The 17,972-nt window shown below is 47.0% G+C and overlaps 1 protein-coding gene across 1 annotated transcript; it reads right to left on the bottom strand.

Annotated features, from left to right (window-relative positions):
• Window positions 1-568: 568 nt before the first annotated feature.
• On the bottom strand, window positions 569-16,583 carry LOC142024378 (mucin-19-like). Its single transcript, XM_075016341.1, has 4 exons — window positions 16,456-16,583; window positions 8,116-8,158; window positions 6,858-6,966; window positions 569-779 (listed from the first exon to the last, which is right to left on the bottom strand). Exons 2-4 carry the CDS (start codon window positions 8,141-8,143, stop codon window positions 632-634), a joined length of 285 nt encoding a protein of 94 aa, XP_074872442.1. The 5' UTR covers window positions 8,144-8,158; window positions 16,456-16,583; the 3' UTR covers window positions 569-631.
• Between the last annotated feature and the right edge of the window lie 1,389 nt (window positions 16,584-17,972).

Raw genomic sequence — 17,972 nt, 5'->3', positions numbered from 1 at the left:
ACGTCAGATCCCAAGTCGAGCCAGAGCACGCCAGTGATTGCCTTGAATCCACCACCACCAGCATTGCCATCTACACATGGGTATCCCTGGACCTGTTCTCTCCGGTGCAGAGTAACTGCCTGAATAAGTCCCCGGCATCCCAGGAAGGCTTCTACAGCTCATGCTTAAGTCTCTGCTGTGGGGGCTTCGCTGCAGTTGGAAGGTACGTTAACTCACGCAGGCTCAGCACAGTTACGTCCCCATGTGCTCCACTCACAGATCTGGGCATGGATGGTACAAGCTGATGACTTGTTGCATATGTGTATCTATACAGGCCAGTATAGACTGGGAGCATCTTGTGCCTCACAGAATAACTCCTTGAGAGATAGTAACAGAGAGGCAGCCGTGTTAGTCTGTACGCCAATGAAAGTGCTGTAAAGTGCTATGTTTCTGCTGCTTTATTCCCTTGAGAGATGTCCATGCGGGCTGCACCAAGAGGTATGCACTCTACATTCTCCAAATAACAGACCAAACTGGACCCTAGATTTATTTTTGTGTGTTTGATCATTATTTAAATCAGACTTATATAGTTAGAAATGATCAAAATCTTATAGGAAAAAAAGACCGTTGATTTTCCAGTAATAGAAGTGTCTTATGGTCTTGCACAATCTTTGCATGCACAAGTAAGGACATTTTTGAACTTGAAGTCAACAGTTTCCCCTTTGCAAATAAGAATACCAGACTGAGTCTCAATTTCAGCTTCCTGGCAGCAGCAACACTGGCGTTCTTTATAACGAATGCTAAAGGGAATAAAAAAGTTGTTGTTGGAAAACTGTATTGTTTTGAAATGTTAAATGCAACTTCAAAGTGTCAAGATTTAATCACAGCCAGTGGTTGAACCCCTGGCTTAACAAGGCAGCTCAGCCCCACCCCTTTCACCTGAAGCCTTGTCTCTTCCATGCCCACCTGCCCCACCCAACCTCATAGTGAGCACTGGCCCCTGCTCCCAACCCAGGATTGCCGGACAGTGTGGCTCCAGACCCCTGGGACCCAGAGAGCCTGGCCAGCCCTCCTGCCCATGAAGGCCCTCATCTCAAGTGAGCTGCCAGCCCCTTCCCATGTTGGACTGTCAGAATGACCCCGAGGGCACTATGGCCCCTAGTCTGCCTGCCCTCCCTTAGGAGGGGACCCGAGGGAGACCATAGGTGGGGTTTCCTCAGTCAGTTTGGAAAGGCAACACCTTTGCATGTCTGTGATACCCACTGCCCATAGATTTAATGTGAAATTGTTTGTCATAATGTCCCCTGAGAGCTTGACTTTTCTGAGCAGATTAAGAAGAGTATTTTGCAAGCTGACAGGTCTGGCAGATTCTGTGTTACTCATATCATAAGATATCTGTTGGCTCAGAAAGTGCTCACCTGAGGCACCAGAATCTATCTTTGTTATTGGTAAGACACTCGAGCTGGCTGTGATAGCAGGCGACTGGTGTCAGTGACCCAAGAGGTCCCTCCGAATGCTCTATTCCTTACAATCTGGGCACATATGAAACCTTTGGGGCAGAGGCACCATATGGGGCGGGACTGGATGTTCAGCAGTTTCTGAACGGCAGACCCTTAATGTCTAAGTATGACTTAAGAACTCTTCTAACTTTGTCATGCAAATTTTACAATTTTCATTTGTTCTTGTCTAAATTAACTGCTTCCTTGAGTATAGATCAGAAACAACAATTTTCCACAACAGAAAGAGCAGTGATCAATGTGTACGAATAGAGTTCACTTTTCCATTTAGTATTATTATTATTCTACATCTTAAATTTGCCATGCAATATTCCCTCTCCTAACTGTGGTATGGGAAAGTTAGTGCCGGGGGAAGCTAGCCAGAAGCTGAAGCCAGCACAGCAGCTGCAGAAAGCCGTTCTAGCCATTCTGACAGACACTGATGGCAGTAGCCTGCTGCCTACAGTTTTCCCAGTGAACCTTCCAACCCCTGTGCTGATTGGCTGGAACTCTTTCACTTCCCTCCCTTCCTTCGTCTTTCCACCTCGTTAATCCCTTCCCAAAGACCATACTGAACGAGTTTAAATAAACACGCCAAACCAAAATAATCACAGAACATGGGTGGCCTGCTGCCATCATATTATTAATTTGCTTGCATGCTATTTCCATTTCCCTTATGCTTTGTCTGTCTTTCCTCTTCAGATTCCAAATGCTTCATGCCAGGGGCTGTCTCTTACTTACATAGGTACAGCACCAAGCACAATGGGCCCTCTTCTGGGTTGATCTAAATGAGCCTTTTTAATAAACATGATAGTTTTGGCTGTAGTCTCTCAAACTTATGAGAGACTCCACAAAACAAAGCAAGCAGTCCTATAGAACCTCAAGGACTAACAATTCTATTTATTATGTACAATAATCCCTCAAGGTGCATGAGGGTTGTGTTCCACGCAGCCCTTGCGTACCTGGAATCTCATGTAAGTCGGGGCTGGCTTGCAGGGATGGGTTGTGGCCCTGGGATGGGACAGGGGGTTAAGCCTGTGGTGGATTAGGGCAGCAGGAGTGGTAGAAGGGTGCTGTTCAGCTGGGGCTTGCAGGGGATTGGACCTGGGTAGCAGGGGGTTCTGGAGGGGGTTGAGCCCGGCCAGGGGGTTGCAGCCGGGGCTGCAGGGGTGGTGGATAGTGGGGTTGGAGCTGGAGCCCCGGGCACTGGGGGCTGGGAGCTGGAGACCCAGGCATGGGTTGAAGTCGGAGCCCCATGCATGGGGTGTGAGCCAGGGCCGTGGGGGAGTTGAGCCAGCCAAGGAAGGGGTTGATAGGGGGTCCACTGGGGTGGGGTGCTTGAGCGGGGGGCAGGTTGGAGTCCCCTGCATGCTGAGCCAGCTGCATGGGGGGTGATCTGGGGCCACATGGGAGTTAAGCAGGTTGGGTCTGGGTCCATGGGTGTTGTGGCTGGGTAGGTGGGGTCAAGGGGGACTGGAGATGCATCTGCAGGGGTTGGAGGGGAGCCCCAGGCATGTGGCTGGAGCCTCCCCCCTGGGGGAGATGAGATGGGGCACACAAGGAATCATAGAATCATAGAACACTAGGACTGGAAGGGACCTCGAGGGACCATCGAGTCCAGCCCCCTGCCCCAATGGCAGGACCAAGTACTGTCTAAACCATCCCTGATAGACATCTATCCAACCTGTTCTTAAGTATCTCCAGCGATGGAGATTCCACAACCTCCCTTGGCAATTTATTCCACTGTTTGACCACCCTGACAGTTAGGAACTTTTTCCTAATGTCCAACCTAAACCTCCCTTGCTGCAGTTTAAGTCCATTGCCTCTTGTTCTATCCTCAGAGGTCAAAAAGAACAAGTTTTCTTCCTCCTCCTTATGACAGCCTTTTAGATACCTGAAAACTGCTTTCATGTCTCCCCTCAATCTTCTCTTTTCCAAACTAAACAAGCCCAGTTCTTTCAGCCTTTCTTCATAGGTCACATTCTCTAGACCTTTAATCATTCTTGTTGCTCTTTTCTGGACCCTCTCTAATTTCTCCACATTCTTCTTGAACTGCAGTGCCCAGAACTGGACACAAGACTCCAGCTGAGGCCTAACCAGTGCAGAGTAGAGTGGAAGAATGACTTCTCGTGCCTTGTTCACAACACGCCTGTTAATGCATCCCAGACTCATGTTTGCTTTTTTTGCAACAGCATTACACTGTTGACTGATATTTAGCTTATGGTCCACTATAACCCCTAGGTCCCTTTCTGCTGTAGTTGTTCGTAGACAGTCTCTCCCCATTCTGTATGTGTGAAACTGATTGTTCCTTCCCAAGTGGAGCACTTTGCATTTGTCCTTATTAAACTTCATCCTGTTTACCTCAGACCATTTCTCCAATTTATCCAGATCATTTTGAATTATGACCCTATCCTCCAAAGCAGTTGCAATCCCTCCCAGTTTGGTATCATCTGCAAACTTAATAAGCGTACTTTCCATGCCAATCTCTAAATCATTGATGAAGATATTGAACAGAACTGGTCCTAACACAGACCCCTGTGGAACCCCACTTGTTTTACTTTTCCAGCAGGATTGAGCACCATTAAGAACTACTCTCTGGGTACGGTTACCCAGCCAGTTATGCACCCACCTTACAGTAGCCTCATCTAAATTGTATTTGCCTAGTTTTTTTATAAAAATATCATGTGAGACCATATCAAATGCTTTACTAAAGTCTAGGTATACCATATCTACCGCTTCTCCCCTATCCACAAGGCTCGTTATCCTATCAAAGAAAGCTATCAGATTAGTTTGACATGATTTGTTCTTTACAAATCCATGCTGGCTGTTCCCTGTCGCCTTACCACCTTCCAAGTGCTTGCAGATGATTTCTTTAATCATCTGCTCCATTATCTTTCTTGGCACAGAAGTTAAGCTGACTGGCCTGTAGTTTCCTGGGTTATTCTTACTCCCCTTTTTATAGATGGGCACTATATTTGCCCTTTTCCAGTCTTCTGGAATCTCTCCTGTTTCCCATGATTTTCCAAAGATGATAGCTAACGGCTCAGATACCTCCTCTATCAGCTCGAGTATAGAGGGAAGGTGAACTGAGGCCATGGGGGTGGGGAAGTTGGGTGGAGGGAGTTGAGCTGACGAGGAGTTTAACAGGAGTGAACATACATGGCTGTCAAGCGGTGCTGCTTTGGGAGGCAGGTGAAAGGGGTTCTTAGTCTGCTTAGCTGCCTGCAGCTGCAGGAAACTAGGCAGGCTGAGAACCCAGCAGCTTTGCACTGTGTGAACATGAAGCCTTGTGAAGCGAGGGGTTACTGTGTGAATCGGAGGTCAGCCACACAAGAGCAGGGTCGCATACTCTGGATTTGCATACTCTGAGACCTCACTGTAATGAGCTTTCCTGGGTAAGAGCCACTGTCATTTGGAGATCAGTTTTGCATGATATATAAAAATTATATTTATTTTCTTTCTGAAATGAATTATTTGTAAACAAAATATTCTCTTTATTATGCAACTAACACTAAGGTGCTTGTTATCTACAAAGTTGTTACAAGCAGGATGGATAAATATTTTCATTAACCTCTGGTGATAGGACAAAAAGCAATGGGCTTAAATTGCAGCAAGGATGGTTTAGACTGGACATTAAGAAAAACTGCCAAACTACCAAGGTGGTTAAGTACTGGAACAAAATTTCCAGGGAGGCTGTTGAGTCTCCATAATTGGAGATAGTAACAAACAGGTTAGACAAACACCTGTCAGGGATGGTCTACTCAATGAAGACAGGGACAGGACTAGAAGACTCTTGAGGTCTCTTACAATCTTGACATTCTATGATTATATGGTGGCAGGGTTGAAATCCAAGTACTGTAATAAATAATCCTTTTATGAATAGGCAGGAAAAACCAAACCAAAAGACAAGTTCTCCTTGGTTATAGGACCTCTCCCAGTAGCGTGTTCTAACTCCTTTCGACACTATTCTGTATTTTGTTCTGAAAGTTGCTTGGATAGCTACAGAGAGATTTTATTTACAGTTCCAGAGTGGCTTTACATTTGAATCAAACACAATACAGATAGTGGATGGATGGATAAATAACGAATAATGAGGAAAAAAGGCCCAGATCTTCAAAGGTATGTGAGTACCTCAAGAGAGACAGGTGCCTAAACACTTTTGAGGATATTGGCCTAAGCTTCTCGCTCGCAGTCGCATTCTCCCCTGTGCAAGAACCTCTTATGAAGAGGAGGATGTTCAGAGTTCCAATTCTTGGCATTTCCTCTTCCTTGTCATTCCTCGGTAAGGAGCTTTCCCCACTGCAATCAAGGGTGACGTGTGGGTGGGGCATGAGGGATTATGTGCACACTCCCAGTGCCCGTCCCCCCTGCAATGTCAGCACTGTGCCACTTCCGATGAGTCCGGGGTGGTCCCACCCCTCCCCTGGAGCCGTGCAACTCGAGAATAGCATGAACTTTCTCTGCCTTCCACTGCTCTCCGACCAAACTGCTCCGGGATGAGAGGCGGTACACCCCACCCCGGCCTCTTCCTATTGCTGCTTCCAGGGAGTCCAGGGGTGGTCCTGCCTCTCTCCCAGAGAGGTGTGGCTCAACAGCAGTGTGAGCTTGCTCTAGCTCGCATGGCTTTAGGGCCCTCCCATTCTAAGCGGGGGGGGCAGCACCACCCCTGCACTTCACCAGAAGTGGCACAGCACTTCCAGAGGAAGAGGCAGGTGGGGGCAGAGCAGGGGGGGAGAATGGGAGGAGCAAGGGGAAGGAGGGTGGGGCTTGGTGTGGCCAGGAGCTTCCCACACCTCCCTGGGCTGAGGGCAGGGCATGTGGCCAATGACCTCCCCAGAGCCCCTCTCACCAGTCACCACTGACTGCAATGTTCCCATTTCTAATCCAGCAGATTTCCTGGGATCCACACAGATTTTGGGACACGAGGAGAAGCCCAGGGCTTCCATGCATCTGTGCTCCCAGTGACTACTTCCATCCTCTGCCACTATCTAATTCTGTTCACAGAGCAGCAACACCTCCCAGTTGGACATACTGTGGGAAATCACCAATCTGCAGAAAAGCAGCGGATCCCAAATTCCAGTTTTTTCACTCCTGGCTCCACCAAGCCCCATTCCATACTTACGGGGGCTTCTCCAGAACCAAGTGCTTAGGGACCATGATGTGTGCTGAAATCTATTTCCCCTCACTTTTCTATGATAGCGACCTACAGCGAGTTCACTTCTCCTTTGGTAATGTAAGCACAGGATAAAATCGGTACTCTGTTTTTTACAGTGCCAATAAAAAAATCAAATAGTCTGTTCTCATACAGCTCAGAATCTCATACAAAGACATTTCCAATAACAAATCACTGTGGATTTATTTAAATGCAGCCTAATAACTTACTTTTCTTTTTTTGTACAATGATCACTGCATTTGGATGCATTAACTGAAGTGCTACAATCTTTGAATGTAAAGTGTATGACTGTAGGCACTGGCTTGCACATTTCCTCACCTAAAAGAGAGAATACGAGTGAAGATTTATATTGAATGGTACCAATTTAGAAACAATGTGCCCATAATGATTATAGTAAGTAATAATTTAGAATGTTCCGCAGATAAGATTGATGGGCAGAGTGTTCTAAAGTGAATAGCAAGTTTTGGATGTCCCATTATTTCTCAACTTGCAACAACGGAAAGGGTCTTAATTTTTCAGAGAGTGGCTGGCCCTGCACTATCTAAAAATCAAGTGCCTTTAATGATGACTCATATTGGCTACGTCTACACGTGCACACTACATCAAAATAGCTTATTTTGATGTAGCGACATCGAAATAAGCTATTTCGATGAATAACGTCTCCACGTCCTCCAGGGCTGGCAACGTCGACGTTCAACTTCAACGTTGGGCAGCACCATATTGAAATAGGCGCTGCGAGGGAACGTCTACATGCCAAAGTAGCACACATCGAAATAAGGGTGCCAGGCACAGCTGCAGACAGGGTCACAGGGCGGACTCAACAGCAAGCCGCTCCCTTAAAGGGCCCCTCCCAGACACAGTTGCACTAAACAACACAAGATCCACAGAGCCGACAACTGGTTGCAGACCCTGTGCATGCAGCATGGATCCCCAGCTGCAGCAGCAGCAGCCAGAAGCCCTGGGCTAAGGGCTGCTGCACACGGTGAACATAGAGCCCCGCAGGGGCTGGAGAGAGAGCGTCTCTCAACCCCTCAGCTGATGGCTGCCATGGCGGACCCCGCTATTTCGATGTTGCGGGATGCGGATCGTCTACACGTGCCCTACTTCAACGTTCAACTTCGAAGTAGGGCGCTATTCCCATCCCCTCATGGGGTTAGCTACTTCGACATCTCGCCATCTAACGTCGATTTCAACTTTGAAATAGTGCCCAACATGTGTAGCCATGACGGGCGCTATTTTGAAGTTGGCGCCGCTACTTCGAAGTAGCGTGCACGTGTAGACACGGCCATTGACTACTTATACTCTCTAGTTAATTTGGGAAATGTTGGCCAACATTTTTAATTGCAAACCACATTTCAATAAGGTGTAATGAAAGCTCAAAGAATGTCCACCGTAAAACAGCAACTAAAATAGGGCTAATACTGCTAATATCTATCTCTCTATCTATCTATCACAAAATATACTTACAGGTGTGGAGACAACAGCAATCTTTCATACCATGTTTGTGTCCCTGAAAAGTAAAATAAATATGTTAGTGTCTAACTGGAATATCTTCTCCACAATAGTATCTGCTAATATGGCATAACACTGATCTTACTCTATTAAAGTTCTAGGTAGTAAATTAAACTGTTATGAAAAGGTAATATTTTCATCCATCCTGGAAGTTTGCAAGCAACCTCCAGTGTAATCCATCTATTTTTAGCTTTTCCATAACTATGGTGGTGTGAAAGATTGCTAGGTTTGACAGCAAGGTGATAATTCACAAGTTAAAATGAATTCTTCTCCGTGAAGTTTGAATAAAACCTATCATGCTCTTTTGGAGTTACAGAAAATTACAAATTAGCCTGATTAGAGAAAATTTGTCTTATACTAATGTAGGGAATGTGGCAGAAGGAATGCAGTGCTGCTGAAGGCTGGGAGGAATGAGTCTCCCAGAGGTCATCTGCATGAGAATGCAAAAGGTGTGCATGTGTGATACCTTTTCAGGCAAAGCCTAATGGGTAGCAAGTAAGTCATGAGATTTGGTCTATTGTAAACATGTAGTTGTAAAATCACAATTTAAGCTGACACTTAATGCTGGAGTTGTGAGATCTCACCAATGCTCTGGGTTGTTGTGGGGGACAGGGCAGTCGCCTTAGCTGTGTAAGACATTGATTACACAGGGCTCCCTGGTTTAAAGTGTTGTGAGAGAGAAGGGGAGGGGTACTGGTTGAGCCAGCTTGCTGAGTGCCTTGGCCCTGCCTATGCCTTGGCCATATAGCTATAAGCCTGGCTTGACTAGCCTGCCTCACCTGTTAAAAGATAGAGCTGGATACTAGGGTGTTTGTGAAACCCCACACTAAAGATACCAAGAGCTGAAATCACAGAGTGGCAGCTGAGGCCACACAGAGCTGAAATCACTGGGTTCTGCCTTAGGGCAGTTCCAAGCAGTGGGGTTAGGACTGGTGGACAACAGCAGGACCAGCGGGTGGCTGGTAGGAGCAGCAGTGGCCGGCCGGTAGGAGCGGCGGTAGACGAAGGCGGCCGGTAGGAGTGGTGGTGGATGACAGCGACCGGCGGGTGGCTGGTAGGAGTGGCGGTGGACGACGGTGATTGGCAGACGGCTGGTGACAGCAAGGGGAGGCTACAGACAAGTGGACAGCTAGTATTGCCCTGGTGATGCATCTATGGGCTTTGAGTTTGGGACTGTACCGCACAGGGTACACCCTGTAACTGTGTGTGGAAAAGGGCCAAGAACCCCAGCAAGAGACTGAGTTCTACTGCATATGGGGATGGTATCTGGGTAAAAGGGGTTTTGTCTCTTCTGTGCTAAGATATACTGCATCTGTCGCTGTAACCTTGGGGTAGGTTATGGTCATTAAACGAGCCATTTCTATCTCAGACTCTGCTTGCGAGGAGGGGGGAGAACCGCCTTACAGGCACCCAGCACGGGGGTGAAATTGTCCCAGGCCACTGGGTGGGGGCTCTAGCCGGTTGGTTGTATCCTTGATAGGAAAACCCCACAAGAGTTGAACCCGGCCCTTCTGGCAGGCATCTGGCGTTAACAGAAGGGTTACACTAATTCTTTATGCCCTTTTAGTTTGAAACTTCTGGCTGGAGAGAAATGGCAGTTTTCCTGGCAGGAGAAACCACCCCTTCTCTCCAATTGTTCCCCCTGCTCCTCCTGAGTCCTCCAGCCCAGACCTGCACTGCTCCCTGCTGATCCCATTTAAACAGTATTGTGACCCACTGTGGGGTCCTGACCCACAGTCTGAGAAGCCTAGAGCTTCTCTAATCTTCATGGTCCCCGAAGAGATTTTGTGCAGGCTGGGGTTGTGCAAACCACTGACTTGACTTCCACTTTGGATTCCCCCTTGCCTGAGAACTGGGAAGATAAGCTTCGTTCTTGCTGTAGGAGGCTACGTCTACATGTGCCCCAAACTTCGAAATGGCCATGCAAATGGCCATTTCGAAGTTTACTAATGAAGCGCTAAAATGCATATTCAGCGCTTCATTAGCATGCGGGCGGCAGCGGCGCTTCGAAATTGACGCGCCTTGCCACCGCGCAGCGCGTCCAGACGGGGCTCCTTTTCGAAAGGACGCCACCTACTTCGAAGTCCCCTTATTCCCATGAGCTCATGGGAATGAGGGGACTTCGAAGTAGGCGGGGTCCTTTCGAAAAGGAGCCCCGTCTGGACGCGCCGCGCGGCGGCAAGGCACGTCAATTTCGAAGCGCCGCTGCCGCCCGCATGATGACGAAGCGCTGAATATGCATTTCAGCGCTTCATTAGTAAACTTCGAAATGGCCATTTGCATGGCCATTTCGAAGTTTGGGGCACGTGTAGACACGGCCGGAGTGTGAGAGGGAGGCCAGGCAAGGCAGGGGTTAAACAAGGCCTGTTAGCCCAATCAGCCCCGCCCAGGTTCACCTGCAGCCAGTGTCAGGCCTGGAGGGGTATAAAGGGACGGAAGCCAGCATAGTTTAGGGGCTGACCAGCTAAGAGGCAGGAGTTGGCTCTGAGGTAGGAGGCCCTGAGCCAGAGCTGCCACCCAGTTAGCTGCCAGAGGGTGCAGCCCAGGACCCTCTCCCATGTACTGAGGGGAGTGGGGAGCCCCACCCTAGGGAACCCCTCTGCTGCTAAAAGGGGGACCTAGATTCTTGGGGCCATGCCCCAAACTCAACCCCTAGTCTCTCAGGTGGGGGCTGCTCACCCACCCAACAAGCCCTGGCCAGGGGCCCTCGCCACTAGGCTGCCCAGGTGCAAACCGCTCATGTTGCCCTTTTTGCAACACAAAAAGCAGTGCCAAGGGAACAGGGACCACTCCAGCAGTGGCTGAAGGGGGACATATAGTCTGCCCCAGGAATGTGTGGGGGGAGGTAGGGATGACCTTTCTGAAGCACAGCAGAAGAGTGAATGAGATGTTACAAAGGGATTTTAAATCCATACAGGAGTGGGTCGACTGGTCTTTCTGATTCAGTTGAATGATGAATGGGAAATCTTCCTAAACTGAAGGGACTATGGAAAATAATACAAGATCTCTGTGGTCTCTTGACCATAGTAAGCGGATGAGCAGGAGCAGAGCTGAGTCTGATCTGCATATGGAAGGTAAAGGGAATGATGTTGATGTCCCTTCCAATAAGGGGGGATGAATTAGAGTGGAGCTTTTCAACCTTTTTCCTTCTGAATCCCCCTGCCCAATGCTGTAAAAACGCCAGAGACTCTAGGGCCCAATGGCGGGGGTGTATTTCAGGTCTTCAGAGGCAGGGTTGGGGGTGGCTGGGACCTCTTCCCTGCAAGGCTGTGTGACTTGGGATATCAGCTGTACAGCAGGGGGACTCGGAGCTTCCGCCCTGTGGTGCGTCAGGGCTCCTCTCCCATGGGATGCTGGGCTCCTGCTTAGCAAGGCAGGGGGGATTGGGACTCAGGGTTTCAGCTGCAGGGTGGGGGGTTCTGCCTGGAGCGGGGTTGGGAGGGCTTGGGGTTTGTGTCTTGTGGGGTGCAGAGGCTTGAGGTTCAGGGCTTCAGCCATGGGGTCAGGAATCTGAGTTTTCTGCCTTGGGCCCTAAAGCTGGCCTGCTCTGTGAACCCACTGAAACCAGCCTATGGCCCTCCATGGGGCTGCAGACCCACAGTTGAGAACTGCTGAACGAGAGGATGGTCTGCCAGCCATATGTGGTGGATGGGTGCTGGTTTGTAAGAGTTTGTAGCATATCACACCCTAATTGACAGAAAGTCTGTTTCTTTGTTACTGACAGAGGCGTAAGTTGGGCATAGGCCTTGCACTGATTCTGTGCACAGGGGTTAAGTTCACCCTGAGTAAATTACTGCATGAACATGACTATTTCATCAAATACTTAATTCAATTAGTAACATGCCAACAGCGTGGTTGGTTACATACGGCAAAAGAGCCATTGACTAAAAGGCTTGTTGCAAATGGCAATACAGTAAACCCTTGATTTTACAGACCCTGATTTAGCAGACTTTGGGAACGATGGATGTCTGCCCCTCTCTTTGTTTCCGAAGTCCACCTAACCAAGGTCCATAAAATCCTAAATCTCCACCCGGCAAGAAAGTATGATAAAGGGCTTACTGCCACAGCCTGGAGGAGCTGCTGGTGCCGCTGGAGCTGTCATGCCCTCCTACCACCAGGGTTGGGGCATGTACATGGCCAGATGACTCTTGTGTACATGCTCCACCCCTTGTGGGAGGAGCATATGGTGGCTCCAGCGGTGGTAGCACTTCCTCCAGGCCATGGCAAGGTTCTTGCTGCTGCACACCCCTACAGCTTTTGCGGCCCATGCAGTGGGGCACTTGTTGGCATGCATGGTATGGTGGGACCCGCAGCCATGGCACGGCTTTGGATGCCACTTCTGGCAGTGCCCTTGCTGGTGTATGTGGCATGGCTTAGGGTGCCATGTGTGGTGGGGTCCCCAAATGTGGTGGTGGGTTCTGGTGGCTCTGGCAGTGGCAGCGGTTCTGGTGGCAGTGAGTAGTGGCCATTGTTTTGGGGAGGGAGATTGGGACTGGGGGTAGCCTGGCAGGGGTGGTGGACAGTACTATGGCCCCCTTTCATCTCAAGAGATGGTGGTTAGCAGCGACGGTGAGGATCTATGGGCAATGCTCGATACTGAAGCTTCTCTGATGGCTTATCCATCCAATATTGGATTTGCATGGTCGATTGCAATAACCGCATGTCAGTCTATTTCCACATTCTGGAGTCTAAGAGTTTTTCCTTCTAAGATGAAGTTCTTTTGTGTGACTTGCACATATACTATGGAAGTATGATGTGCCCTGTCGTAGCAATCATCTCCTGGTATTTCAATCCGATGATGCAGATTCCCAGGATTTTGGATCGATGTTGAACTTTTTCATGGTGTTTTTGCATGTATCCTTCAATCTTAGCTTTGGTCTTCCTCTTGTTCTCAACACACATGACAGTTCAGTGAAGAAAATTTCTTTGGGAAGACGTTTGTCACCCATTCTTCTCACATGACCAAGCCATCATAGCCGCCTGCTGTTGAGGATCACTCTGAGGCTGGGTATGCGAGATCTTGACAAGACAGCTGAATCACAGACTCATAGGGCTGGAAGGGACCTCAGGAGGTCATCTAGTCCAGACCCCTGCTTCAAGCAGGATCAATTCCCACTAACTCATCTCAGCCAGGACCTTGTCATGCCAGGACTTAAAAACCTCCAGGGATGGAGAATCCATCTGCATTTGAAACTGTATCTTGCCAGCAGTAAACCCTCCAATTTAACAGACTTTGGGCTTTAATGGACACCCCTTCCCCCATTAGTTTGTTAAATCGAGGGTTTACTGTACTTGTTGGGGTGTATTTGCCAAACACTATTCAGGCAGCTGTAGTTGGCAATAAATTTCTTCATGACTAGGGCTAGGAAGCAATAACATTTCACAGTGTGGGAGAGCATGAAGCCCTCTTGGAAATGATAGAAGGAAATGCCAGAGATGATTGGTTAATTTTTCTTTCTACTAGAGGTTAGCTATCCTCTGTGTGCCAGAAGCTTTCTGAGAGCTTAAAGAAATGTTGCAGGGCAGGGTGCCTTCACCTTGGTCTGCTTACTGCAAACAATCACACAGAAGGTGTGGCAATTTCAACCCTCAGTGCTTTATTTACAGTTCCCCGAAGCTCAAGTTGTATAAGGTGAGAGTAAGTCAAGATTTCACTTCCCTCAGAGCCTGGGCTTCTGCACCCTTCTTTCCAACCTACCTCTCTTCCTGTAAGAAATAAGCTTGCGTGAGATACAACTCACTTCCTCAGACCAAGCATCTAAGGGAGGGAGGTGTAACTCAAGAAAGCTTATGCTCTAATAAATTTTAGTCTTTAATGTGCTACTGGACTACTTGTTGTTTCTTGTCAATTGGCTAATTATTCAGTCTTTTACCCATTATCTCCCTAATTTGCCCAAGTGGGGATGTTTAACAATCAGCCAGACTAATGCATCTCACCCTCTGCCACATTCTGGTTTCCTTTGGATATAGTTTTACCTGTTAGCTGACTGTGCATGTATTACCTGGAATGCGAAAAGGTACCTCAGATATGAGACACACCATATATATCTAAGATTCATTTGGCTACTGAATTGGCAAGGTAGTTTGTGTTGCTGTTTTCCTCTTACACACACTGCAGTGTAGTATAGTACGTGGTGGGATAAAAACATGGCCAGTGGACAGAAGGAATGAAGGCCTGCAATAGGTACTGTGTACCCCAATTTGATGTTACTTGACAGACTTTCTCAAAGCTCATCGTAGCACTTAATATAGTAAGAATTTCAAATGCTCTTAGGTGGTACGCTTAGAAAGAAACCACTGCCTTGTATAGAATGACTTCAGCCTCTCCTCCACAGACATGTTTTTTTCATGTGGATGCCCTGTGAGGTGCTTTAGAATGTTATCTCCATCGGTCAGAAGAAGAGTTGCTAACAAACAGATGGAGAAACATCAGCAGGCACAAAGTTAGCCATGTATTCTCCCACTTCCCCATGCTGAGCTGCTGTTGAGAAATATGCCAGACCCCCCACCATTTGTTTCTGTGACAGTTCCTAGTCGGTTGCTGGGAGCACTCCTCTGCCTTTGTGTTCACTGTTTCAATTAAAAACCACGAGAAGTCCTGTGGCACCTCATGGACTAACACATTTTGCGAGCATAAGCTTTCATGGGCAAAGACCTGCTCTGTCAGATGCATGACATGTGCCTGATGGAGTGGGTCTTTTGCCCACAAAAGCTGATGCCTCAAAAAGTGTGTTAGTCTATGAGGTACCACAGGACTTCTCATTGTTTTTGAGGATACAGACTAACACAGCTACCTCTCTGATACTGTTTCAATTAGTCTTTCTTCATGTGCTTCTACCTCCTCACATTACAGTACTGTAACTACACATTTATTAACATACATTCCTACTCTATGAAGATTCCCTACTAACTGCTTAAGTTTAAAGCCAGGCCACACTGTAATCAATGGTGAGAATTCCACTGGCATTTTATGAGACCATAATTTGGCTCATAAAGAACAGCAGGAACAGAACCCTTAGCAGCCTCCAGGATAGTCGCTGGTGTTGCTGTGCAGGTGCATGTGAAGAGGATAGCTCACCAGGATGCAGCAAGAACTGCTACTATTGTCAGAGAAAAAAGCAAACATCCAACAGGCAACTCAAATATCAGAAGACATACAGTTTAAAAACAGATTTCAGTTGGAAGCTCAAACATCTAAATAATTTAAAAAACTGTTCAAATGTATCCTGCATTTTTCATTATCATGCTGTTAATTATTTTGCCCGGGGTTAAAATCTCTGGTAAATAACAGATGTTTTCCCATTATTCATAGAATCATAGAATAGTAGGACTGGAAGGGACCTCGAGAGGCCATCGAGTCCAGCCCCATGCCCCCATGGCAGGACCGAGTACTGTCTAAACCATCCCTGATAGACATCTATCTAACCTGTTCCTAAATATCTCCAGCGATGGAGATTCCACAACCTCCCCTGGCAATTTATTCCACTGTTTGACCACCTGACAGTTAGGAACTTTTTCCTAACGTCCAACATAAACCTCCCTTGCTGCAGTTTAAGTCCATTGCCTCTTGTTCTATCCTCAGAGGCTACACATATTACTTAACAATATGTAAGTGACTCAGCAACACAATAGTCTATAAAATCGTGCCAGACTCCTGTAGTAATACTGTGGTAAATAACCGTATTTGGGACTGTCATGGTTGATGTTTGGTATTTGTTTTAGATAAATTGTCCTTCAGAAGCTAGTGAGTGCAAAGATGACAGGACTGTGGTTTATAGGATCTCATTGAAAAGATCCTCAGCCAGTAAGTGACATGAAATTTATTTTGCCCACCTTGGAAGCATGAACAACTAAGTTGACCCTTCTGTGTTCCATGGAAGTATTTTAAATCTGATACTCAGATCACTGTTAGCTTTTCTGGGAAGCCATTTAAATTTATTAACCTATACATATTAATACATATATCTACTATAGTACAACACAGTGACATGTAAACTTTCAACTATTGTAAGACGTCCTCAATGCCCATTGCTGCAACATCAAGGGACTATATAATATTAAACAATCATATAAAAAGGTGAAATGCAAAAACTTAAGGGTACAATCCTTCTCCTCTGTGATCCCTGGAAGTACAATGAGTAATAGAACAGCATAAAATAAAACAAATAAAATGTAATTCTTCTAGGCTGGCCAATGAATACATGGTTTAATTTTTGCGCTCTCTCACAGGATTTTAATTGCATTGGAAATGCACAGAAGCAGCAGAAGCAGCCCTCTCTGCTTTCCTGGTCTCACCTTAATGCATGGAGGCTTGACACTGGAAGCATCAACACCTTTAGACTGGAGCAGTGGACAACATATGGAAAACCAGCAAAGCCAAGCACTGAGGCAAGCAGCAGCAAGCACCAAGAAGGAAAAATGCCTCTGGCTTTCAAATGCCATCCTTGTAGAAGAAATTGATTTTGTGGGATAGAGGGAAAAGTAATCTTTCCCTTGCCTTCTCTTTATGTTCTATTGCTCCGCAACAGCAAGATATCTAATATTCCTGTACTCACTCCTACCCTGCCCCTTCTTTCTTATTGGACAACTAAGTAAACCAGCCCAAGTCCACTGCACAGGGGAGGAGAGAGATGACGAGCCCTGAGATGAGTGACAGAGCTTAGCTAGATAGCTAGATGAGTCTTTGCTATAGGATGTGCAGAAAGTAACCTCCAGAGAGTGTGTTTCCTGATTTTAGAGGTTAGTATATCATTGTAGGCTCTGACTGAAAGATACAGTTATTTCCCCAGCATCAGGATATACAGAAGTGAATTATTGTGTTCAATATCTTAGAAGGATATTTAGGGTGTACACGACGGACGCACACGCTGAGGACAAAACATAGCTTTGAAGACTTTTATTAAAATAAGGCCAGACCACAGAACCAAAAGACAATATTATAATACTGGGGTTACGTCTATATTTACATTCCTGTTTCGAAAGAGGTATGCAAATGAGGGAACCCAAAATGCAAATGATGCACATATTTGCATACTGGCACCTCATTTGCATATTATTTCAAAAGAGCTTCTTTCGAAAAAAGAAAACCAGGATTCTTTTGAAGATGGGGTTTACTTTCGAAAGAGCAGTGTCTACACTGGTTTTCTTCCTTTGAAAGAAGCTTTTTCGAAATAAGAATATGCAAATGAGATGCCAAATATGCATTTCAAAAGAGGAATGCAAGTCTAGCTGCACCCTGGGAGTATTTATTTATGTGCATTGAGACATGTACAGATGTGCACCACTAGGAAAACACATGCTGCTGGCTGCTGCCAGCTCTGGGTGCTCTGCACTCTGGGTGGCATTTGAATCTCTCCTGGGAGGACACTCAAGCACCCAGCTTGTAGGGAACACTGACCAGAGGTATCATTCTTTTAAAACAATTCCCAGGTTAGCATATTCAAACCCTTAGTGGGGGATCTGGTGGCAAGAGACAAAGGGGCACTCTTGCCTATGGCATGCCAAGTAAGACCAAAGATCCAGGTTCCTGATTGCCCTAAATTGGCTGGAGAGTCCAATGCCGAGCATCTAAGATACCAATGGACAGCTAATAGACTCTAGAGCTAACGGAAAACCTCAGAAGTAGCCCAACGATGCTAATACCAGGGTTCTCAACCTTTTTCATTCTGAGCCTTTCTCCTCCTCCCCAACACACTATAAAAACTCCAGGGCCCAGCTGGGAGGGGACTCAACTCTTCAGCTGTGGGTTGGAGGACAGGGTTTAGGACAGGGCAGCATGGCCGATGGCTTGGGCCACGGGCTGCTGAGGTTTG

The sequence above is a fragment of the Carettochelys insculpta genome, chromosome 1, assembly GCF_033958435.1.
Source record: "Carettochelys insculpta isolate YL-2023 chromosome 1, ASM3395843v1, whole genome shotgun sequence".
Classification (NCBI taxonomy): Eukaryota; Metazoa; Chordata; order Testudines; family Carettochelyidae; genus Carettochelys; species Carettochelys insculpta.
The sequence above is the reverse complement of the archived record's forward strand: the minus strand, read 5'-3'. Positions and strand labels throughout refer to the sequence as shown.

What these genes read in the sequence shown, in the direction of transcription:
- LOC142024378 (XM_075016341.1), bottom strand. Translation starts at nt 8,143, where the DNA reads ATGAAAGATTGCTGTTGTCTCCACACCT. An exon ending in TTGCTGTTGTCTCCACACCT is followed by an intron (nt 6,967 to 8,115) that starts GTAAGTATATTT and finishes TCTCTCTTTTAG; the next exon opens with GTGAGGAAATGTGCAAGCCA. An exon ending in CATTGTACAAAAAAAGAAAA is followed by an intron (nt 780 to 6,857) that starts GTAAGTTATTAG and finishes TATTCCCTTTAG; the next exon opens with CATTCGTTATAAAGAACGCC.